The sequence below is a fragment of the Stenella coeruleoalba genome (genome assembly GCF_951394435.1).
Source record: "Stenella coeruleoalba genome assembly, chromosome: 4".
Lineage (NCBI taxonomy): Eukaryota > Metazoa > Chordata > Mammalia > Artiodactyla > Delphinidae > Stenella > Stenella coeruleoalba.
The window spans coordinates 109,434,821-109,460,711 of record NC_137149.1 but is presented as its reverse complement, the minus strand read 5'-3'; the positions used below and the strand labels follow the sequence as shown (position 1 = coordinate 109,460,711).

Below are 25,891 nucleotides of genomic sequence, written 5' to 3'. Positions count from 1 at the left end.
AAAATTGGTTTACATGCTCAGTTAACATCCCTATTTTCTGTACTCCCTCTGCATCTTGGCTACTGGTGGAATTATTTTTGTTAGCATTATTGATAGCTTTATTATGAGCTCAATTTTCTGGACATAAATAAATGAATAGACACTGAAAAGTCATATTGTATTTGTTTAAAATGTTCATCGTTTCGACATCGTATAAACTGGGCAGCCATGCACCACTGGCTCAGATAATAGCTTTTATATATTGCATAGACTATTACATATAAAGAGTTATACTCATTAGACCTCAGTATTTCCACTGCCTGGTATAGTACCTGGCACAAGTAGGTTGTCAGTACCTGTGAACTGGATCAGATTGGATTAGACTGAATCAAATTGATTGAAAGTGGCTCTAATGTGTTTCGACTCCTAGATTCTGTAATTTATTTAACACCCCTACCCAAGTAGGTGTTTACACTACAGCATGTCTGTTCAAAGACACATTATTAGGTCAAGTTGTCTGTCCCCTGATCTGAAAGATCTACCTAATCAGGTAGGTCAGTTCTGGGAACTAAGACCTTCCTGAGACCTCGCAGATTACCAGCCTGGAAGGGAAGGCTGTGTTCTCTCTCTGTTCTCAGCACTGGGAAGGGCCAGGGAGTCTCAACACATGATAGCAGATATTGCAGAGGTGCTCAGAAATGTGGCAGCGCTGGTTCAAACCCAGTAAGTGACTTTTTGAAGTTAATTGTAAAACCCCAAATAATGAGCAGTGATATTTCCTTAGAGGTGCCACTTAATCACTTTACCCTTCTCTTTGTTAGGTCACCTGCGGAAGTCACTAGGGCACTTTATTTTCTTGAAACAGGTTTTTTTCCATCTTGAAAGAGTGAGATCAATTTTTGCCTTAGTTATTAATACCTGTTCATTTTATTTCAGGGGTACAGGCATGGATGGGAAGAAATGCAGCATATGGATGTTTTTACCCCTTGTATTTACCTTATTTACTTCAGCTGGATTGTGGATAGTGTGAGTATTCTCTTATTTAAGGACTCAGGTGCAATGTAGATAAAAATGTCAAGTGTTGATAGTATGGTTGCCCCTTCGTATCTGCAGACTGCACATCCTTGGAGTCAACCAACTGCAGATCAAAATTATTCAGGAAAAAAAATTCCAGAAAGTTCCAAAAGGCAAAACTTGAATTTGCTGCTCACTGGCAACTATTTACATAGCATTTACATTGTATTTACAACTATTTATATTTTATTAGGTATCATAAATAACTTAGAGATGAAAGTATACAGGAGGATGTGCGTAGGTTACAGTTGACCCTTGAACAACAGGAGTTTGAACTGCGAGGGCCTACTTATATGTGGATTTTTTTCAATAAATACTACAGTACTGTATGGTCCATGGTTGGTTGAGTTCGAGGATATGGACCCTTGGATGTGGAGCTGACTATGGGACTTGATTATCCACAGCATCTGGTGTCCACTGCTGGTCCTGGGACCAATCCCCCACATATACCGAGGGACAACTGTTCATATTCATATGAATGTATTTGTAAATACTTTAAAATAATGTTTACTAATTCAATCATGCTAAATTCCCCATTTCTCTTCCCTTCTTGTTTCACCCAAAGTAGATAATAAGAGCAAGTAACAAATTATGCAAAGCAGGTGGTGAAGAATACTGGTGATGTGGACTCATTATTTGCAAGATTTGCTAATTTGACATTAACATGCTATAAAGATTCCATTCACAGTCCCGTTGATAGTCCAGTTTTTTGGTGTGTGTGACTGGGTCTGGTATGTTTATAAAATGGGTATCATTACATTAGAAGTCTTGCTTATCACAAAACATTCCCACACTTGCTTATTTCAAGTACTGTTTACTTCTAGAAAATTATTTTAGTTCCTTGCAGTTCATTAAGAAAGGTGGACACGTATTCCTGAGAAATTAGAAACTGAATCCTAATTTTAGTTGCCCAAAGTTGTATGGTCTTACTTCTTTGCTTCCCGGTTTCCAGATTATAATGATTGCCATTAATTAATTGCCATTAATTTTCTTTTGAAAATTACAGAAATACTATTAATGACATTTATGGTTCAGAGGGCTAGGTGAGCTATAGGTAAAGCATTGTAGTAAAACAACATTGTCCCAGTTAGAAAAAAATGAATATGATTTAATGTGGTTAGTCCAATAAAACTGGGAAACAAATGATTTTTGGGTTTTTTGTTTTGTTTTATTTTGTTGCGGTACGCGGGCCTCTCACTGCGTGGCCTCTCCCGTTGCGGAGCACAGGCTCCGGACGCGCAGGCTCAGCGGCCATGGCTCACGGGCCCAGCCGCTCCGCGGCATGTGGGATCTTCCCGGACCGGGGCACGAACCCGCATCCCCTGCATCGGCAGGCGGACTCTCAACCACTGCGCCACCAGGGAAGCCCGATTCTTGGGGTTTTTTACATTTCTTTGTTTTATAAATTTTTTTGTTTTTTCTTCATAGATACTTTATAGCTGTGGAGGATGACAAAATTTTCCCATTAAACTCAGCTGAAAGGTAAATTTATCTCTGGGTAATTCTTTGTTCATCAGTAGATTTAACAAAAACTTTGCCACTGATGAAGTTAAGCTATGCACAAGTGACCATGCTTTAACCTGAGCTTCTGGGTTTTCTTTTGTTATCCAGGAAACCTGGTGTGAAGCATGCACCGTATATAAGGTAACTTGATAATTCTCTTCTGATCTGTTGGATCTTAAGAAAGTTTAGGGTGTATTAGTTCTGGCTGCTAAGACGAAGTAGCATAGACTGGATGGCTTATAAACATGAGAAACTTATTTCTCACATCTCTAGAGGCTGGAAGTCCAAGATCAGGGTGCTAGCATGGTCAGGTTCTGATGAGAGCCTTCTTCCAGGTTGCAGACTGCCATCCTCTCATTGTGTCCTCACATGGCAGAAAGAGGGCAAGAGAACTCTTTAGGGTCCCTTTTATAAGGGCACTAATCCCATTCACCAGGGCTCCACCCTCATGATCTAATCACCCCCCAAAGGCCCCACCTCCTAATGCCTTCACATTGGGGGTTAGGATTTCAGCATATGAATTTTTAGGGGACACAGACATTCAGTCGATGGCAGAGAGTTATCAATTTTACTACAGTAATAATAAAACACTTCCTGTTTTTCAAGTATTGCAGGTGATGAACCTCCTGCAAGCTGTGTGTTCAGTCAAGTTATGAACATGGCAGCATTCCTAGGTAAGAAGAGCATAAAGAATGCTTTATGTGCTTTGGTATGTTTCTTTTTTATTTTAAATTCTCCCAAACTCATATCAAAATCATGGTGGACTTAGTTGATAATTCGGTATCATATCATGTCAATATGCTGAAGAGGCCTTTTTGTTTTGAGGGTCTTTTTTTCTCATGAATCCTTTTACATTCACCTGCTTACCTTACGTTTTCTTTTCCCTTTACCATCTTTAATCATTTCAGCCAATTCTTGACTTTATTTCTTTTGCTGCATGAAATAATATATTTCATGGGCCATAAAATCCTGCATGAGAATGTAATATTGTGCAATATGTTTGCTTTAAAAAGAATGCCTTATTTTTTCTTTCACTGGCAAGGATGAAAAAATGCTTAGGCTCTGTGATAAATATTGATGGGTGTAGATATTGTCTTTAAATCTAAAGGTCAGCCTTAACATTAGGGTGATGCTCTCCCCTGTGCCTATACACATATCAAGCTGGCAAATGGAAATGTAGGTTAAAAAAAAAAAGAAAGAAACCTTTTGTACTCATGTCTGGCCCCAATTCCCCACTTTTCCTTTAGGGACCAAGGCCCTCATTTAATATCCTGTCCCCTTTGTACTGTTCCCTGGGGATCGTGGGAACCAGCCATGCTCTCTGTCTTCCTCCAAATTGACCTTATAGCCCATTTCCTCCAGGCCAGGACTCTCTGTGTCTTTCAAAGGGTCAACCAGCTACCACCACTGGCATATTGTTGGGTCGGCCAGTGACAGCTAAATTTTTCAACAATGGTTTTCTGGAAGTGTTTATTTTGCATAGTAAGACTTTCACTCCAAGTAAGAGAGAATGATGATGTTATTACCAAGGGAGTATTGGCACCTGTCCCCCAGAGAGGTGCCCTGTTATTTCATCTATTTATAAACACCCCACAAAGAAATTTCTATTCACTCTTACATGTTCCTTTTTAATGTTTGCTGTAGGAAAAGGGAAGACCTGTAGAATTCCCTGGAAAATCCAGGGAGACTGTTGGTCCAACATGCAACACAGGCAGAATCTTAGTTGGTTCAGAAGGCTGATAATGTGAGAAACATGGAGAATGTTCCCTGTGAGGCACCAGGGGAAGTGCTAGTGGGTCCAGTTTTGTGTCACTGCCTTTAGCCTCGAAGTTGCCAGGAGCTGTAGACTCACTCTTTTTTCCTAGCCTTGACACTACTCTTCTGAAGAGCTCTAATAAACATATTCATGCTAAGGCATAAATGACCTCTAAGGAGATATTTGCATTTAATAGAACACAAAGTCCCAAGGGTGAATCTGGACTTGCAGGGTCAGGGACCCTTCCCAGCCCCTCTGCAATCACACCACATAGGCCTGCAGGTTGTTACAGACTCATATGATCATCCCCACGGAGCACAATAATAACAATAATTAATGGCAGTCACTTAATATTCCAGGCACAATGCTGAGTGCTTTGCAAATACTACCTCTTCTAATCATGATACACAGGAGACTGCCTTTATGAGGAAGGAGACTGCCTTTATGAGGAAGCTATCACAGGCTGTCTGTCCTCCACTGGGCTTTAAAGAAACCAATGAACATGTTGGAAACAATATATTATCCTTTATATTCTTAAGACAAATTGATATGTCCCAATAGTCTTTAGTGTAAAATCTAAAATATGCCAGTTTGCACAGCTCACAAATTTATCCAGTTATAAAGCTGATGATTAACTCATTATAAAAGCATTTCCAAAAACACAGTCATGAAAACAAGTTCCCCTCTTGCAGATGACATTCGTCATCATCTGACTCTCCAGTCCTCCCCTGCTCCACCAAGAAGCAATTAAGTTTTTACTAGCTTTTGCTCTAAGGTATTACAGCATCCAATATTTATACTTTATTATCTTTCATCATTTTTAGTGCCATCTGGTAGACACAGAACTGATTAAGATTAGTGTTCAGTGGGAGTGAACCAACAATTATTTATCTGGGAATGAAAAAGAATCAGTTTACTAATGATTCTTGCTCTAAACTGTGGTTGCTTTTGTCTCCCCAGGCCTATCCCTCTTAGACCTCAGGCTGTTACTTTAGACGACATCACTGACTATAAGAAACAACATAGACCACCTGTAAATCACTGCTTGTTGGCAGCTGTATAGATGATAATTTATAACCTACAAATGAGTTGGTGTAGCAAAGATCTTATATCTTTTTGATGGACTAATCAAAGATCAAATGCTCAGTGATTTCCTTATAGAATTAGTTATGCTTTTTGTCCTGAATCCACACTTCCATTTCTCCTGGGGGGTGGGGTGTAAAGACCTAAGACAAATTTCTTTTTTTTTTAGGTAAGAAGTGGATTTATTTAGAGAGAAACACACTCCACAGACAGAGTGTGGGCCATCTCAGAAGTCAAAAGGCCCCAGGTTACAGGGTGGTTAGTTTTTATGGGCTGGGTAATTTCTTTTTTTTTTTTAACTTCCTAAATTTTATTTATTTGTTTGTTTGTTTATTTCTTTTTATACAGCAGGTTGTTATTAGCTATCCATTTGATACATATTAATGTATACATGTCAATCCCAATCTCCCAATTCATCCCACCACCACCACCACCCCACTTTCCCCCCTTGGTGTCCATACGTTTGTTCTCTACATCTGTGTCTCTATTTCTGCCTTGCAAACTGGTTCATCTGTACCATTTTTCCAGATTCCACATATATGCGTTAATATACAATATTTGTTTTTCCCTTTCTGACTTACTTCACTCTGTATGACAGTCTCCAGATCTATCCACGTCTCTACAAATGACCCAATTTTGTTGCTTTTTATGGTTGAGTACTATTCCATTGTATACATGTACCACATCTTCTTTATCCATTCATCTGTCGATGGGCATTTAGGTTGCTTACGTGACCTGGCCATTGTAAATAGTGCTGCAATGCACATTGCATTGTGTCTTTTTGCGTGTGTGTGTCTTTTTGAATTATGGTTTTCTCAGGGTATATGCCCAGTAGTGGAATTGCTGGGTCATATGGTAATTCTGTCTTTAGTTTTTTAAGGAACCTCCATACTGTTCTCCATAGAGGCTGTATCAATTTACATTCCCACCAACAGTGCAAGAGGGTTCCCTTTTCTGCACACCCTCTCCAGCATTTATTGTTTGTAGATTTTCTGATGATGCCCATTCTAACTGGTGTGAGGTGATACCTCATTGTAGTTTTGATTTGCATTTCTCTAATAATTAATGATGTTGAGCAGCTTTTCACGTGCCACGGCCATCTGTATGTCTTCTTTGGAGACCAAGAAAAATTTCTTAAAAGGAATATTATTTTCTGCTCTGGAGAGGTTGTGAGGATAAACTAATAGCTGAATGATTTTGGTCACCTAATAGCGGCGTCTTTCCCTCCTTCAGCCAAAACATATTGATTGTCATGTTCTACTGCTGTCATAAATAAGAATTATTGATGCATAAACAGTAAAACTAAACAAAATGAAAAAGAATTTGGCCAGACACCAGTCTAGAACTCCAGTGAAGAGCTGCTGTTTTGAGTTTGAACTTTAAAAACCCGATCAGCTTCAAAATAAAAGAATTTAACAAAGAAAATAAGGAATTACTCTAATATTTATATTTTTTAACAGGCAGATAAATTAAATAAGGGACACTTGTATAGCAAAGGACTGTTGGGAATATCAAAAACAACAAAAGGGTGGGTTTTAAAAATCTTTTCTAAAACTGTAAGTAAAATTTTAAATTTTTAAATGAAACAAAAAATATATCTATTGAGCAGAATGTTAATGTGGTAAAAATTGGTTGACATATATAAAGATGGTTTTGAAATTGCCCTACTGCCCAAGAAAGCTTTTTCAATAAGGTATAATTAAATCATTACTTGGTTGTAAATAGACTTCATAACAGATAGTCTGAATCTGTCTGCATTTAAACCTGTTAATAAAACTGTTAATGGATCAGAAGCTTTATTATTTCCACAACCATAAAATTTCAACTAGACCCTATTATGGAAAGAAATTAGGCCTAGCCTCAGCTGATTAATAATGGAGTTAATAGGTTAAAAGGGCCAAGTGTGGTGTTTGGAATGCTGTTCTGGAAGTTGGGAATGTTGGGATGATTCCTGTCTTCAGGAAAGTTTCTGTTTCCTGGTTAATGTCATCATCTGTTCTTGATGAAATGACTTACCATCCGTATTACAAATGAGAAGGCTAGCAATGCTGGAGCCAGGAGAATAGTACACATCCAGAGTTCACTGGAGAGAAATGAGTAACACAGACAGTGGCACTGACTGTGTCCCTTTGGGTAGAGTGGCACAAACTACCTGGATGGTCAACGTGAAGAGCCATTTCGGTGTCTGCTTTGGCAGTGGGTTAGGGCTTCGGCGAGAGTTCCGACACCATCCTAGCCCTCCAAACTAGATGACAACCAGAAAGTTCCCAGAGCCATACTCTCCACTAGTCGTTTTTAAAAGAAATTAAATGTGCCGCCTCAGTATTCTGTCATTATGTGCTGACTAATATCCACACACAATTAATTAGCAAATGTCTCCCCTGGTGCCTTGTGTGGAGATTTCTGGTCTAAATCTAATGACTTCTTTATCTGAAGATCACTTTGTGTCAGGGCGCTTATGTTGAATTTCTCGTCTCCCCACTTCTTCCTCCTATTCGTATCCCCAAAAGTATTAGAAATTGTGCTTATTTTTTCATCCTCTAGGATAGGTATTGTCAACATTAATAGACTTCTGATAATATGATAACTCCTAACTTGATCCCTCAAACCATTAGGTTGAAAAACTATTATCAAAAAAATGGTTCTGAAGAACCTAGGGGCAGGACAGGAATAAAGACACAGACGTAGAGAAGGGACTTGAGGATACGGGGAGGGGGAAGGGTAAGCTGGGTTGAAGTGAGAGAGTGGCATGGACATATATACACTACCAAATGTAAGATAGATAGCTAGTGGGAAGCAGCCGCATAGCACAGGGAGATCAGCTCAGTGCTTTGTGACCGCCTGGAGGGGTGGGATAGGGAGAGTGGGAGGGAGGGAGACGCAAGAGGGAAGAGATATGGGAACATATGTATATGTATAACTGATTCACTTTGTTATAAAGCAGAAACTAACACACCACTGTAAAGCAATTATACTCCAATAAAGATGTTAAAAAGCTATTATCAACTCAAGTATAATCTATTAATTTGAGGATGAATCATGGGCATTAGCTTTAACATAAATATACTAAAAGCTAAATCAGATCCAAACAATTTAAGATTTCATAGATTGCAGTTTATTTCTATTTTGTTTCCAGAATCCAACTATTAACCAAGTTGTATACCACTCTTTGACCAGAGGTACTTGGAACTGAAAGTCAACTCACTGAACCAACTTTGTAGCTTGAAACTATGAAATTCGTCATACTTGGGAAATGCAAACTTGTGAATGGGTTTCTTTGTTAATGGCTACTAATAATGGCCTGAAATCAAGGCAGACTTACAGCAAATAATTACCTACTAATTGTTGTATAAATAGAATGATTCTTGAATTCCTAATTGTCTTCCCTGCTAAACCTTAATGTCAAAATAAATTGCCTTAGGAAGTAGTAAGTGCATTTCTTCATATTAGATATAACATATTAATTGCAAGTGCTTTTTAAAAATCATTTGTAGACTGACCTCTCCCAGCTTTTTGTATAAATATGAAAATATCCCTGCACCAAGCAATTAATAAAAGGAGATTCTTAGATTAGTGACTTGAGTATGGACTGGCCTCAAGGTTACTATTAGAAGTCAGATTTGAAATCTAAGTAACTTCCTTTTTCTCTCTGCAGATTCTCCAATGACAATTTGATTCAAAAGAGTGGGATTTTAAAATAAGTAATTAACATCATGTGAAGAATTGAGCTTTCTTAATATAATCAATATGATTTTCAGTACATACCAAACCCCCAAATCTGCTATGTTAAAATACAGATTCCATGATTTTATTGCTGTAACTGCTCTAATTTGGGTGAGCTGTCTTTGTCCTTTGACAATGAACACCTGCAGGTAGAATCAGAAGGGAGAGGGAATAAACCAGTAATAAAGGGATTTGTACATGTGCCTTTATCTTCCTTCCTATCCCCGGGAATGATTTCTGGCACAGGGGCCAGCAGGTTTGTCTAGATTGGTAACCTTGTCTTCTTCCCCGTGTTTTCTTGCCCTATCTGTTCTAACACGGTTCTAAACTAAAGGCTGATTGAATCAGTGAATTCCCGTGCCACGGGCTGTCTCTCTGTGTCTGATCTGTTGTGTGCCAAGCCTCTGTGATGTTCTCCTAAGCCAGTCTGTCTTGTGCTGACCTTGTTTTTGAAAACTCTGAGAACAACACTAGTTGTTACCAGTCTATCATCTTGCGTCACCCAAATAACATATAGCACGCTGCTTCAGTTCCTCTCTGCTTTCCCCAGGTTAGCTAGAATAAAACATCTCAGTAATCAGAAACATCACATGGAAAATTTCTTTTAAAAATGCATCGGTCATTTTAGAGATTTAAAGGTGTACTGTGGCAAAAAGTTTACTTCTGCACATTGTGGCTTTAGAACGCTGCTTCCTAGTCTGACTGTGTGATTTAACTTTTTCAATTATAACATTTTGTTTTATTCCCAGCTCTGGTGGTAGCTGTTCTGCGCTTCATACAACTGAAACCAAAAGTTTTAAATCCATGGCTGAATATTAGTGGATTGGTGGCGCTCTGTCTGGCTTCCTTTGGAATGACCTTACTTGGTAATTTTCAGGTACTTCATTTGGCCTTTTTCACCTCCATCTCACACTTCACCTATATGATGATCACAGCCACTGAGTTATAGTCACTATGTGGCCCATAGAATTCTCCATGAATCTTTAAAAAAATGCTAACAGTGGTTCCTGATATGCACAGTTTCTCCAGCAGTCAGCCCATCTGTTCTTTGAGCCTCGCCTACGTAAGTCTGAATTAAACATGAGAAATTCCTCCCTATGCATTGGAAATACAGCACAGCTATTGGGAAACGTATCTACTAAAATAGGGCTTTCAAACCGCTATATACTTTTTTTCATAACAAATTGTATTCTAATGTACGTTTCTAGAAAATTAATAGGATCATTGCCTTTCTGTAATTAAACATTGAATATTCTTATTGGATGAAACCTTGCATTTTAGATTAGCAAGCTCACATGGGAGTCAGTTTGAAAACCCAGAATTTCTCTAGAACGCCTGTGACTTGAATAAGGAGGTACTAACCCTCACTCTTCTTCCCAGAGATGTAGAAACCCAAGGTCACTTAAGCATAATTTCCCTTGCCAATACCCTCACACAACTCTTGACCTAAATGACTTCATTTGTAAAATAGACATGGAAACCCTGCCCAGTTACAGTAGTTTTCTGTTTTCCCTGCCTCCATTCCCTCCCCAGCATCCTCCGGCCTCTGTGATATACTACTGCTAGAAACTTCCTCCTTACTGTCAAACACCAATCCTGACACTTCTCCGCTGTCTGTTGAGTGAAATCCAAATGGTGCAGGCATTCCAGACACTCAGCATTCTAGTGAGTGTTTAGGAATGTTCTTACTGAAAATATGGTAGTGGATTTTCTAAGACTGTCTCTCGTCCTTGACCCTCAGTGCTGATAATTCATTAAATTAGGATAACTCATTCCCCAAGATGTCCCCTGGCACACAGTAGCAACTCAATAAGTATTCTTTTTAATAAATAAATTTATTTATTTATTTTTATTTTTGTGGCTGCACTGGGTCTTCGTTGCTGCACGCGGGCTTTCTCTAGTTGCGGCGAGTAGGGGCTGTTCTTTGTTGCAGTGCGCGGACTTCTCATTGCGGTGTCGTCTCTTGTTGCGGAGCATGGGCTCTAGGTGCACGGGCTTCAGTAGTTGTGGCACGTGGGCTTAGTTGCCCCACGGCATGTGGGATCTTCCCAGACCAGGGCTTGAACCTGTGACCCCTGCATTGGCAGATGGATTCTTAACCACTGTGCCACCAGGGAAGCCCTTAATAAGTATTTTTTACTTAATGGGCTGTCTGACAGATAGGCAGGCAATCCCACCCATTCCTCTAACTATTCTAGGTCTCATTCCGTATCAACCTAGATAATGAGAAAGCTGCATTCTTAGAACATATTGGCTAGGAGGATGAATTATCAGGAGAATATTTGAGAGTTTATCTGTTAAGCTCCAAAATGTTAGGACACAGAGCATTTTTTATTGAGATTTTGGTGGTAGTCTTTCCTCCACTTATCCATCTGTGCTACAGGGACTGGCATGTTGTAAAATGCTCAGTAACTATCATTTCTCTCAACCAGGTCTTAGATGGAAGTTACTGAATAGACATTTTGTTTTTCACTAAAGTTCCCCGAAGAATCCCAGTGATTGGGTTGTTTGGGTGAACCACAGATATTCAAAACTGTAAATGATGACGCTATATATGAAGAACATTTTCTGGAATATCTACAGAGATTACACAGGAAACAAATAACACATTAGTTGCCTGTGGAGAAACCAGGTGGCTAGTATATGAGATAAGAGACAGACTTTTCAATCTATACTCTTTTTACAATTTTTTAAAGTTTGGCCCATGTAACTGTATCATCTATTTTTAAAATTAGAATTAAAAAATAAATGAACAGACTATGTAGACCATGGAAAACCAATTTCCTAATAGTAAAATTTGACTTGGGGAATCATTACTTAAAGTGTTTCAGGACTTTCCTGGCGGTCCAGTTGTTTGGACTCCACGCTTCCAATGCAGGGGATGTGGGTTCGATCCCTGGTCAGGGAACTAAGATCCCACATGCTGCGCAGCCAAAAAATAAATAAATAACAATAAAATAAAATAAAATGTTTCAAAAATATGTGTTTTGAACTGTGGGGGGGGGGGGAAATGGCTTCTTCAAAGAAGAAAAAATCCTACAGCCAAAACAATAGAAAAAAATTGTAAAGGGAAAGTAATATTGATTTGATACAACCATTATTCATAGCAACGCTAAACAATAAAACACCTGAAGGCAATGGCGATTCAAAAAGATATTTTCACCATGTTTTTAAAGCCATCTTTCAACAGTAGATTTTATTACCTGTGTTTCCTATATATGTGGGGTACATGTGTAGTTAAAAATATATGCAATTAATAAAGGTGTTTTAAGTGACAGATATATTTTTTAAATCAGTGGGTAATGATTTGGGCAGTTTACATCTCTAACCCCCAATTGAAATAACCCAGATGGGTCTCCTTTAACCTATTAACTGTATAAAAGCCTTGACCAGGAATCTTCGAACACTGTTGCCCTAATGGGTCTCCAGATATGGCAAAAGCTCATAAGTGCAGTTTTCTTATTATAATAGGAAACAAAACAAAAGCCCATTAACAATGAATTGGCCACATTACATAGACTGGCCAGTTTTGTAAGAGTAAAGAACAGCTCAAGTGTTATTAGTTGTCCCAGCCAGTGAAATCTTGACCTGCTTAGAATTGGCCATCCTCAATCAGTAAATACACAGCCGGATTCTGGTCTCATTTCTTAGTGTAGAAAACAGAGTTTGGGGTTTATGTCTGTAGAAACTTTGACATTTCTCTTTTTTTGTGTAACTCTCCTGCTTTTTTCTTTTACTTTTCTACAAAGCTTTTCTGGAAAATAAATTCAAAGAATAAATTACCACTGCCTGTATGATTCTTCCAAACAAACGTTTTGAGGTGTGGGCATACTATTCATTTCTCTTCTTCCCCTCAGAGTTGGAACCAATGGAGAATAGACACAAAGAGCCAGTGGAGATGAAGGGTTCTACTCTTTCTACAACCTATCATCCCATTATTGGGACATCTCTTTACCTATTTTTTTCTCCTTCACGTATTCCATTGGCTTGTATGTATTTTCTAAATGGGCCTCCACAGGTCATTATCTGTTCATCCCTTAGCTCACAAATGATGAAGAAATCCATAATGTCGGAACTTCCTTGACTTTTGGATTTGGCACACTGACCTGCTGGATCCAGGCTGCATTGACACTCAAAGTAAACATCAAGAATGAAGGACGGAAAGTTGGAATTCCACGAGTTATTCTCTCAGCATCTGTCACTCTCTGCGTGGTCCTCTGTATCCTTTGAATGTGAAAACGTTCTTTGCCAGTGAGATTAAAACACAGATTTGTGCATGTAGAAGATGAGAAGAGTGCCATTCTCAGTTGGTTAGGATATACTGTCGTATCAACTCAGAATATTAGACAAAAAAGAAAAATAAATAGGTATAAAAACGAAAACTTTCAGACCTATTTTTCATGCCAAAGAGGAGATGGAGAACCAAGCTCTGCCTTCTCAAAACGGTTTCAATCTGTAGGAATGGTGCCATGCATTCTCCTTTTGATGTAAAGTTTCCTTTTGTGAAAAACATAGAATGCATAACCAAAAGAGAATTGTAGGGTTTTTTTCCTTCCATCTTGAAAAATTCTTTTCATTTTCGACTTTATTAGTGGCTCTGTTATTTCATTTAATCTATTAACTCTAAAATGAATTTCTAGGGACAAAAATACATTTATACCTTTCAGGAAAACAAGTAAGCTTTTCTGGAAAAATTCAAGAACTAGATTACCACTGCATGTACTGTTGTCCTAAACAAATAATTTTGAGGTGCTATTTATTTCCCTTCATCCCTCGGAGTTTGAACCAATGGAGAACAGTCACACGGAGCCAGATGGGGATGAAGAAATCAGCCTTTATTCCTAGTAAACTTGGAAAGGAAAATTGTGCAGGCCTCTTATCTTACACCCTGGAATTCAATCTATCCACCCAGTAAGAAGCAGAGAAATCAGGGAAAGGCAGAGGAGAGCACTACACTCAGCTGGAGCCCAAACAGATCGCAGAGGGACTGGTCTAGGGTGGAGCACAGTGACCCCACCTACTATAGCAGGGCCCAGTGGAAGTCGGCCAGTAACCACCCCACCAATCAGATCAGTCACTCAATCCTAAGTGTTTACTCCATTAGGTCCTCTGGAAACTGGAGAAGAAGGGAGTTCCTAGACGGCAAACTGTATAGCTAACACAGTTACAATCATCAATATAATAGCCAATATTTATTGGGTACTTATAATGTGCTAGGCAGTATTCTAAGCACTTTAAATGTGTCAACCCTTTTAATCCTCACTTAACAAGTAGGAATAGTGAAAAACGAAGGTTAATTACCCAAGATCACACATGGTATGTGTCGATTTGTTCTAAACTCAGGCTCAGTTCTTATACTCTTAACCACTATGCCATCCCTCCTTAGAGTGGCTTTAAAATACGAAAATGTTGGGCTTCCCTGGTGGTGCAGTGGTTGAGAGTCCACCTGCCGATACAGGGGATGCGGGTTCGTGCCCCGGTCCGGGAAGATCCCACATGCCGCGGAGCGGTTGGGCCCGTGAGCCATGGCCGCTAAGCCTGCGCGTCCGGAGCCTGTGCTCAGCAACGGGAGAGGCCACAACAGTGAGAGGCCCGCGTACCGCAAAAAACAAAACAAAACAAAAAAAAAAAACCGAAAATGTTTAGCGTTTGGAGATGTTCATTAGTGGAGTATTTGGAGCCATTTCTTTATTCTTCCCTCATAAACTGCCATTCAGTCATTTTAGCGGTTTTCTTAAGTCTCATTAGATTGAGAACACTTAAGGACTTGAAATTCAAGCCAAAAAACTTGCTTATTACTAGCAACCTGATAAAATATTTTATGAGTAAACGGGTCAGAATTCTGCCAGTGCGAGATTTGAAGATATATTCCTCCCCTGTAAGTTAATATTGCTTTGGCAACATTTTGAACCCTCAGTCAGAAGAGTATGTTCAGATTTTAAATCATTCTGAGTTTTGAGCTTATACCAAACAATTCTGATCCATGATATTTCCGAAGACTTGGAACCATTTCGTGGTTCCCAGGTGAATGAATCCAGGCCTAGTCAGGAGAGCGAAGTTTGGCTGAAGTAGTTGTCACAGAATTTTTCACTCTCTGAAAATTTCCCAAGATTTTAAGGCTAAGTTCTGAAGGTAGAACTAATTCTAAGGGAACAATTCTGATTTTTCTAAATAACTTTATTTAGTCCTTGGCCTCTTAGCTTTTCACTATAGAACGTTATGAACCTCTCTCCTCCCCAGCTCCTACCTTCATATATACTGATGTGTGTGTGTGTGTACATATACATACACTCTGTGTATAGTCAGGCATAGATGAATCATCTGTTCTTTGGTTTTTTAATTGCCTGCTTTCATTTAAGTTTAAATGCAACACCAGGAATGAAACCAGCCTATAGAATATTGTCTGAAAGGCAATAGTGAAAACTAGAGAGAAGAAGAGGGGCCACTTAGACCTTATTAGTATCACTGCAGAGACAAACACAGCCTATATGGAGGTAGTTAGCTGTTTGATACGTTCACATTGTTCCATCGTCATTTGCAGTGTCTTTTTTTTTTTTTTTTTGTGGTACACGAGCCTCTCACTGTTGTGGCTTCTCCCGTTGTGGAGCACAGGCTCCGGACGCGCAGGCTCAGCGGCCATGGCTCACGGGCCCAGCCGCTCCGCGGCATGTGGGATCCTCCCGGACCGAGGCACGAACCCGTGTCCCCTCCATCGGCAGGTGGACTCTCAACCACTGCGCCACCAGGGAAGCCCTGCAGTGTCTTTTAAAAATACAGCGTTATTTTTCTGGCCAACTAGTTACTTTGGAATTGTAATTCTTTAGCTAGTCTCACAGTTTATTAGGCAGCTGTAGAGTATAGTGGTCGAATGCATGGCCAGGGAGTCAGAGTGCTTGTGTTTGAATCCCAGTTCCACCAGTTAATACCCGTGTTACCCATTTGGCCTCCGTTTCCCTATTTTAAGCGAACTGCTGATAACAGGATGTTGTGATGAATAAGTTAGGTTTTCCATGAAAGCACCTAGAAGCATGTCTGGCACAAAGTAAGGGCTCAATAATGTTACCTTGTATTATTTATGTAGATGGTGTTCAGCTGGCTCTGTGAAGCTCTTCTGCTAGTCAGGGGGAGAGCCAGGCTTTTCCCGTAACCTGTCTCTGCCCAGAAAAGAGCCCCGTCTTAATGTGGCCGATGGAGGAACTTGCCTTGACTACTTCTCCCCAGACTTCATCCTCATGGCCCAAGGCATCCACCTGTACGCAGCCAGGGTCCAGTGGGGCCTGGTCATGTGCTTCCTGTCTTACTTTGGCACCTTTGCTGTGGAGTTCCGGCATTATCGTTATGAGATTGTATGTTCTGAATACCAGGAGACTTTCCTAAGCTTCTCAGAAAGCCTGTCTGAAGCTTCTGAATATCAAACCGACCAGGTGTAACCCATCAGTTTTTCCTTGCTGGTGAGGTGGGTGTAGCATCAGGGGAGGGGCCAAGGCACACCCACAGGACTTGACACACAACCTCATGACACATCGTAAACACAGGCACGTGCACACGCACACACTCACACACACATTCATGGCCACGTTTGCCAAACGAGCGTTTCGGGGCGAGTTATTTAACAAAAAAGCACAAGCCCTATGTGTCGAAATACACGCTGTTAGCACTGAAAATATAATGCACGACAGAGCAAGAAGCTTGTGCATGATCACCTCTCTTTTCCCCTCTCTCCCAGCACCCCCTGCTCTTCTTGTCCTCTTCACGTATTCCAGACATCCTGATCACCCTACCTTGGGCAGGCCAAATGTAACATGGGAATAATGCCAACTCCCAACTGCCTTCAGATCCAGAGGGCTTGGAACCAGCTCACGAGGACATTCTGAATCTGGCACTAGGGCTCTTGAATGGACAGAGTGTCATTTGGTTGGATGGAAACTGTACAGAGATGTGACCCCGTGTAACCTGTGGATGATGTTGGATCAAGGATAGAACTTTCCCACAAAAACTCCCTTCATCATCGTTCAGTGGCTGTCTGAGCAGATTCGACAAAAGGAATACGCTACGAGCTGTGAGGGGGAAGCCCACCACCACGATTTGGACTTTACTGTGACTAAGAAAATATTTCCAAATGTGAATATTTGTAGGCCATGGTCTGCCATGGAGAGATGGGGGTAGCGAGGGTGTGGTTTCAGTTTTGCTTCCATAGTATGCTATGTTCAGTTTTTATTTTCTATTTCATAGTTTGCTTTGTTTTCTTTTTTTTTTTTTTTGAAGTAACTACCATGGTTCTCTTGGGGCCTCACGGACAGAGAAGATGTAGGCCAAACGCAAGAACTGAGCTTGTTTGGGGTTCAACATGATAAAAGAAAAAAAAAAGAAAGGTCACCTGCAGGCTTAATTTGCTGCTTTTATGTTTGAAGCTAAGAAAATGTTCACAGAAAAGCACAAAGAAATACGTGTGGAGGTAATAAAAAGAGCTCCTGCTGGACATTTGTAAAAGGGAGGAGTTTCAGAGGATCGTGTTGTAAATCCAAATCAAGGAGGAGTTTCTTAATATGTATCTGTTGCTCAAATTTAGTATTTTGGGGGGCGGGGGGTTAAGGGCTTTTCATACTCAGAATTTGTAGAAGCCAATTAAACGGTTACCCTCCCCGAAAAACAAATTGGTTCAGTTCGTCCCCTACAACACATCATGTAGTTCCCACCTGCGAAGAGTTTAGAACTCAAACTCTGTTCCTGGGCTTTAGAGGATGTGCTTCATAAAAAAGGGCAGAATTCTAAATCAAAATGCGGTGGAGTGGGCCAAGCTGATGGGCCCTCCGTGAGTGCACTTTGTTTCAAGAAAGCCCCAAACTTACTCCATAGGGGCTTGGGATTTCATGGAATATAATGTGAAAAAATGTTTTTTTAATCCAACCCAAACTCTGAGCTTCTTGAGGAGGGGGTTCAATGACTTTTCATCTCTGTATTTATCCCCACCTCTTAGCACAGTGCCTGGCACATATGAGGTGCTCAACAAACATCTGTTGAATAGAATTACTGGTAATTTACAGCACGAAAAAGGAGTATCAGAGAAAGACTCAAAGATGTGTGAGAGAATGGAAGATGACTGTTTCATGCAAGACAGGAATGGAAGAAATCACGAGGGTTAGATGGAGGAGGCATCTCTAAGGCATACCTCTAAGGGACAAGTAAAATGTGAGAAAAAGAGACAAGCAGAGAGTGTTCTCCTATTAGAAAGTCATCTTATTGTAAATAGTCCAAGGTGACATTTATTATTTTTGAATACTGCTTTTGGGGGTTTTTTTCATTTTTATATTTTAAAAATTTTATCAGAGAACAAAGATTTATGAAGTTTTCTTTTACTCTACACAATCCAAATTAAATAGCTTTTGGTGATGCACCGTACACTTTCTTAAGAGTAGATCTAATAGCGCATTTTAACAGAATCAAGCAATGACTGGCATTATTCATCGGGATCTGACCACTAAATAAAATTCTTTTGTGCAGAATTGTGATTTTTCTTTTGTCTCTTACAAGAACATTTCTTCTCTAATATTAAAGCATGTGTAAACTGACTCAGACATTATGTTGAAAACTTCAGTGTGACATTGGCAGCATATTTCTAGGGTGTTTTCCAACACTAACAACCAATTCTCTGATTCTCTGGACACCAACTGGGTGTCCTACAATTCAGTTCAATTCTGACACTACCCAAAGTTATCCTCAGACCCCACGGGTTTAAAGGCTTGGTTCCGCAAGACCTACCTCGCTTCAAATGCCGGTTGCAAGTATCATGTCCCCAGATAACCCACACTTCGGTCCAACCTGGTCATAAAATTGGAGGGTTCCCACAATTCCCTTCCCTTCTGGATTCAATAATTTCCTGGAACAGCTTGCAGAACTTGGGAAAACACTTTACTTCCATTTTCTGGTTTATTATAAAAGATATAACTTGAGAGCAGCCAAATGGAAGAGATGCATGGGGCAAGGAAGGGGAGGGATGCAGGGGCACAGCATCCTCCCAGGGTTCAATGTGCTCACCAACCCAGAAGCTCTCTGAATCTCACTATTGCTGAGTTTATAGAGCTTCCTCTGCAGCCCCCTCTGCCACCCCTGCCTGGAGGTCAGTCAGTAGGTCTAGCCACTTGGTCTTTCTGGTGACCAGCTCCAACCTGAGGCCATCTAGTGGCCTCACCCTTAGTGATCTCATTAGCATAAACTCAAGTGTGATCAAAGGGGCTCATTACAAAAAACAAAAGCCATTCCTATCACTCAGAAAATGCCAAGAGCTTTAGCAGCTCTTGGCAGGAACCGGAAGACAAAGACCAAATAAATTTTTGTATTAGACCACACAGACACATAAAGATCAAATTTACAGAACCTCCTAGGAGTTAAGGACCACAGCATTCATCCAGAAGGACAAGGCCAGGGAATCTGCATTTGGAGTGAGCATTCCTGGAGGAGCTAACGCAGATGACCCAGAGAACAAAATAGTAAATATACTACACTATGTTTCTGGTAGTCCAGCTAAGTCTCTTGAAGAAAAGTTGCCTTCCTGGTTAGGAGAGAAATATTTTACGAACAATGTTAACATTTTCAAGGTTCCATAGTTTTTGATTTAATGGAGAACTGACAGTGAGGTCAAGTTTTATTACCTGTGTTATTTATTGGGTTTTCTTTGCCCCTGGTATGGGAAAGTAAAACTTGCGTACCCTGAAATTTGCATTCTGCTGGTTATTGTGGAGACTGGTACATCACTGTTTATTTTGGTCCTTAGGCATTGTGTCAGGATGGATCGGGTTTTGCTAGCCCAAAATAAAACTAACGAAACTAAAGTTTATTACTCATGCTAGGTGTCTAACCCGGGTTATCAAAGGGGCTCTGCTCATCACTATGACTCAGACCCTGGCTGGTAGATGCTTCGTCTTAACACTGCTTCCACAGTGGCTGTCAGCCAAGGCAATGTGGGAGACTGCTCACTGGTCTTAAAGCTGCTATGAAGTGACAAACAAAACCACATGGCCATACCCTAGAGTGGCTGTCCTGCCATGGGCTCAGAATGGGAGAAACATTTATGAACAGCCTAGTAGCTTACTGGCCACAGTAAGTGGACTCCTGGCCACATGTGTTTTGTCCCTCAAAGTAGTGGGAAGTTGGGGAAAGAGAATTCCACATATGAAATAAGTTGATTTTCACAATCCTCAGTTCCATATCAGCTCAGATTCCCTATTAACATTCCTCAAAGTGAGGGTTCCAAGAAACAGCAAATATCCAAATCTGAAGTCCAAGGAAGGGAGGGTGGGTGAGAAAGCTAGGTGCCTCACTGGAAAAGCAAAGATCTTTCCATTAGCATAACTATTGTTTTATTTCTCCTATCTTAAAAAAAAAAGTCCATATTTGCTCTCTCCAGCCCCTCTCTCCCAATTCTTTCTTCTTCTTTTTTAAAATTTATTTATTTATTTATTATTTATTTTTTTGGTTGCATTGGGTCTTTGTTGCTGCGCACAGACTTTCTCTAGTTGCGGCGAGCGGGGGGCTACTCTTCGTTGTGGTGCGCGGGCTTCTCATTGCAGTGGCTTCTCTTGTTGTGGAGCATGGGCTCTAGGCGCGCGGGCTCAGTAGTTGTGGCTCGCAGGCTCCAGAGAGCAGGCTCAGCAGTCATGGTGCACGGGCTTAATTGGTCCGCGGCATGTGGGATCTTCCCAGACCAGGGCTCAAACCTGTATCCCCTGCATTGGCAGGTGGATTCTCAACCACTGCGTCAACAGGGAAGCCCCCAATTCTTTCAAAAAATTTTTTAAAATTTTGTTGAAGTATAGTTGATTTACAATGTTGTGTTAATTTCTGCTGTATAGCAAAGTGACTCAGTTATACATATATATATTTTTCATATTCTTTTCCATTATGGTTTATCACAGGATATTGAATATGTTCCTTGTGCTATACAGTAGGACCAATTCTTTCCTGAACACACTCCAGTCTTGCTTGTTACCACTTCACTGGACCTGCTCTGCTCAAGTTCTCCAAAGACCTTGTCATGTTATATACACAGTTCATTCTTTTCATACCTTACCTAGCAACACTTCACAACTGGATCACCTACCTGCATAAACATTTTCTTCACGTGGCTTCCAGAACACCATGCTCTTTTAGTTTTCCTCCTGCTTCTGTCCCCTCCTCAGTCTCCTTTGCTGGGCCTTCTCCTCCCTGACATCTTTGAATGTTGAAGTCCCCCATGGCTCAGGCCTTGGAACTCTTCCTTCCCATCTACACTCACTCTCTTGGTGACCTCATACAGTCTTCTAGTTTGAACAATTGCCATATGCTGACCTCTCCCAACTTCTCCAGCCCAGACCTCTATCCTAAATGCCAGACGTGTATATACAACTACCATTGTGACATCTCCCCTTGAAGGGCACCTAAAGTTTAACAGTCCTGATCTGAGCTCTTTAAACTCACTCCTCCAGGAGTCTTCCCATCTAAGTTAGGGACAACTCATCTTTCAGTTACCAGACAGAAACCTTGAAGTAATCCTTATCTCTTCTTTCTCTCACACCCCACCCACATCTGTCAGCAAATTTGGTTTGCTCTATCTTCAAATTATAATAGAATTCGTCCACTGCTACCATCTAATCCAAGCCACTTCCATCTCTCCTGGACTTTTAGAATAGCCTACAAAAACTACTTTCTCTGCTTTTTCATTTGCTCCCTTCAGACTGTCCTCAACACAGCAGTCACAATGATCTCAGATCATCACTCCTCTGCTTAAAATCCTCCAGTGGCTTCTCTTGTATTCCTACTAAAAAACCCCGTTCACTAAAATGCCCTACAAGCCCCAACAGGACCTGCCTCTCCATCTTTCATTTCGCCTGGTCCACTCCCTCTGCCTCCTTGTGTTCCTCCAACAGCCAGCCATGCTCTGACCTCAGGACTTTTGCACTTGCTAAAACCTCTGGCTTGGACAATCTTCCCCCGTCTCTCACCTTCTTCACCTACTTAAGTGTTACCTTCTCACTAAGGCCTCCTTGGCCTCTAAAATTCACCCTCCTCAAGCCCATCCCAACACTGTCACTCTTTCCAGCTTTATTTTGCCCCATAGCATTTTTAAAAACATGGTCCTGGGCTTCCCTGGTGGCGCAATGGTTAAGAATCCACCTGCCAATGCAGGGGACACAGGTTCGAGCCCTGGTCTGGGAAGATCCGACGCAGAGCAACTAAGCCCATGCGCCACAACTACTGAGCCTGCGCTGTAGAGCCCACGAGCCACAACTACTGAGCCCTCCTGCCACAACTACTGAAGCCCGTGCGCCTAGAGCCCGTGCTCCACAACAAGAGAAACCACTGCAGTGAGAAGCCCAAGCACCGCAACAAAGAGTAGCCCCCACTCGCCACAACTAGAGAGTCTGCGCACAGCAACAAAGACCCAACGCAGCCAAAAATAAATTAATTAAAAAAAAAAAAACATGGTCCTGTGATTACTTAAAAGTCTGACATACGTAACACTCTCTAATACCTTTTACTTATTTTATTATCTCATCTTCTCTACCCCTAAAGTGCAAGCTCCACGAGGGCGGGGATTTTTGTCTGCCATATACCTGGCACCTAGAACAGTGCCCAGCACATAGTTAAGTGCTTAGTAAATTTTTTTAACACCTTTATTGGAGTATAATTGCTTTACAATGGTGTGTTAGTTTCTGCTTTATAACAAATTGAATCAGCTATACATATACATATATCCCCATATCTCCTCCCTCTTGCGTCTCCCTCCCACTCTCCCTATCCCACCCCTCTAGGTGGTCACAAAGCACCGAGCTGATCTCCCTGTGCTATGTGGCTGCTTCCCACTAGCTATCTACCTTACATTTGGTAGTGTATATATGTCCATGCCACTCTCTCACTTTGTCACAGCTTACCCTCCCCCCTCCCCGTGTCCTCAAGTCCATTCTCTACATCTGTGTCTTTATTCCTGTCCTGCCCCTGCCCCTGGGTTCTTCAGAACCTTTTTTTTTTTTTTTTTTTTAGATTCCATATATATGTGTTAGCATACAGTATTTGTTTTTCTCTTTCTGACTTTGGTAAATATTTTTTAAAATAAATGAATGACTGGTAGCTACTATCCCCTTCTTTTTCTTTTCTTTTTTTTTTTTTTTTAATTTAGTCTCTTAAATATGAGCTGCTCAGTGTTCAAGGCACTTAGGAAACAATAGTAATAGGGTCAGATTTCAGAGGATGCAACTGTCCCCATGCTTCTCATAGCAAACAGCTTTATGGGTCTTAAGGAGGAAATTCTAGATTAAAAAAAGGGTTTTTCTTATGATGTCTGCAGCAACTAGTACACGTTAAATACCCAAGTTCTAAATAGGACCTAAAATTAATCCTTATGCAAACTCTGTGTCAGTACCTGATTTTCTCTCATGGAGCTTCAAAAATAAAATAGTTATTTTTGGATAACTGGGTCCTTACCTGAGGAAAATTGCATCTATTTCATGGTTTTAAGACAGGAAGCTGAGATGACTCTGCAGGTCATACTCAGATTTTTTAAATTTAAATCGTCAAAAACTCTCCTTACAAATACTGTTTGGATTAGGATAAAGAAAATGGTGTAAGTTATTGAATGAATATTTTTGTAGAAAGTAGAACTAAGGGATTTAACAGTCAATATTGGAATAATATCTAACACCTCTAGATTTTTGTTAAACCAAGTTTAGATTTGTAGCCCGGGATTGTTCAGAGGGGCTGGAGCAAAAGAGCTTTGACTAAACACAGGAACAAAGTGGATCCAGGGACTAGAAGTACTCCAGGGACTTCCCTGGCGGTCCGGTGGTTAGGACACCGCACTTCCACTGCAGGGGGTCTGGGTTTGATCCCTGGTCGGGAAGCTAAAATCCCACAAGCTGTGCAGTGCGGCCAAAAAAATAATAATAATAAAATTTTTAAAAAAACAACAAAAAAATAAAGAAGTACTCCAGAGACTACCCAGTGATTTGCTTCTTGAATGGCCCTGGAGGCACCTTCTCAAAATACAGCCGACTTCCATGTCATATATCTATAAGCATTATCATTTCTTGCCCTTGGAAAGCTTTAAATGCTACCTTTCGCTAGTATGAAACCTGAGAGCATGATGCCTATTATTACTGGCAGTCTTTTTCTACCCCATTGCTCTGTATTCTGTAAGTAATAATGAACTCCTGGAATTTCAAGCACAGGCTGTTAGGAATGGGAAGTAAAGAACAAATTTGTGAGGCTGTGAAAAAGACAGTGGGTGTCACTTGCTACCCACGTGAGGAGGGTGAAGGGGAAGGAAAAATCAGAGACATTCTGAGGTTTCAAGCCTGGATGATTGGGAAGGTGGGACACTCACAAAATCTAGGAAGATAAGAAATGCCACTGTTTGGAGGGAGGAAAAGGGAGCACATGAGGCAATCTTGATGCTCCTCACTTGCACTTTGCAGCACAGGCCCTTTAAATCCATCTGTGCTGAAAGGGATGAGAAGTCTGTCCACTGCTTGGTACCATATGACACACTTGGTGACTTTCCAGTTACTGTGGCTGCCTAGCAAATTACCACAAAATATAGCGGCATAAAAATAACTATGCATTATGCTCACAGATTCTGTGAGTCAGGAATTCAGACAGGGCACAGCAGGGACAACTTATTCCTGCTCTACGATGTCTGAGGTCTCAGCTGGAAGACTTGAGGGCTGGAGGCTGGAAGCATCTGAAGGCTAGTTTATTCCTATGTCTGTAGATGGAGGCCAGCGTCAGCTTGGGGCCTCCTTTCCTCTCCCCAGGGGCCTCTCCACCTGGTCTCTCCCTATGGGCTAATTTAGGCCCTCACAGCATGGTAGCTGGCTTCCTCAGGGCAAGTGTCCGAGGCCTAGCTCCTGAACAAAAGGATATAGAAGCTGTATCCTTTTCATAACCTACCCTGGAAAGTCACAGAGCATCACTTCCGTGGGCCTCTTTTGGTTGGAGCAGTCATAAGCTCCCACCTAGATTCAAGGGAAGGGAACAAAGGCCCCCACCTCCTAGTGGGAGGAGTGTCAGTGTCACACTGTTAAAAGAGCACGTCGGGTGACATCAGTGAAAATGGAGGAATAAGGAACATCAAAAGTGCTTCCCTCCAAAAAAGCAACAAATAGACTGGCAAAAACTGTCACAATCAACTTTTTCAAAATTCTGGAAAGTTAGTAAAAGCTTACAGCAGCCCGGGGGAATGCTTAATCAAGGCAAAAACAGCTGAATCTCAGTAAAGACAGAGAGCTTGGTGGTGTTTTAACTCACCTTGGTCCCATCCCTGCTCCCCAGCTCAGGGGTAGCCTAGACAATAACAGCCTGTATTTCTGGAACGGGTAAGAGAACCAAAGGGAGCAGAAAAATGGACCTCATTTGCCAAGAACTGTGGTTGTTTGTTTTGAGCTGTGTATTAGCTCAAGCTGCAATCACAAAATACCACAGGCTGGTTGTTTGAAACAGCAGAAGTTTACTTTCTCACAGTTCTGGAGGCTGGCAAGTCCAAGATCAAGGCTCTGGCCGATTCAGTTTTTGGTGAGGGCTGTCTGGTGTCTCTTCCTCCTGCTGTGAAGACATCAATCCCGTCAGACTAGGGCCCCACCCTGATGACTTGCTTTAACCCTAACTATCTCTTGAAGGTCCTATCTCCAAGTAGAGTCACACTGGAGGTCAGGACTTCAACATATGAATCTGAGAGCGGCCGGTGGGGGGAGGGGGCGAGCCCTGGAATCACAATTCAGTGCATAACCATCTGCCTGGTGGCTC

At 41.1% G+C, this 25,891-nt stretch overlaps 1 protein-coding gene across 3 annotated transcripts; it reads left to right on the top strand.

Moving 5' to 3' along the window:
* Positions 1-919: 919 nt before the first annotated feature.
* TMEM150C (transmembrane protein 150C) lies at positions 920-18,589 on the top strand (the record flags this gene model as incomplete). Of its 3 annotated transcripts, none has more annotated exons than XM_079920088.1 (8): positions 926-1,005; positions 2,482-2,535; positions 2,665-2,697; positions 3,163-3,230; positions 9,868-9,995; positions 13,160-13,337; positions 16,340-16,464; positions 16,845-18,589. In XM_079920088.1, 8 exons carry the CDS (start codon positions 926-928, stop codon positions 16,917-16,919), a joined length of 741 nt encoding a protein of 246 aa, XP_079776214.1. In that variant the 3' UTR covers positions 16,920-18,589. The 3 variants fall into 3 exon arrangements, with proteins under 3 accessions (XP_079776215.1, XP_079776214.1, XP_079776213.1); XM_079920087.1 differs by having other exon boundaries at positions 16,340-16,574; positions 16,845-16,910; XM_079920089.1 differs by lacking the exon at positions 16,845-18,589 and having other exon boundaries at positions 920-1,005; positions 16,340-16,602.
* Between the last annotated feature and the right edge of the window lie 7,302 nt (positions 18,590-25,891).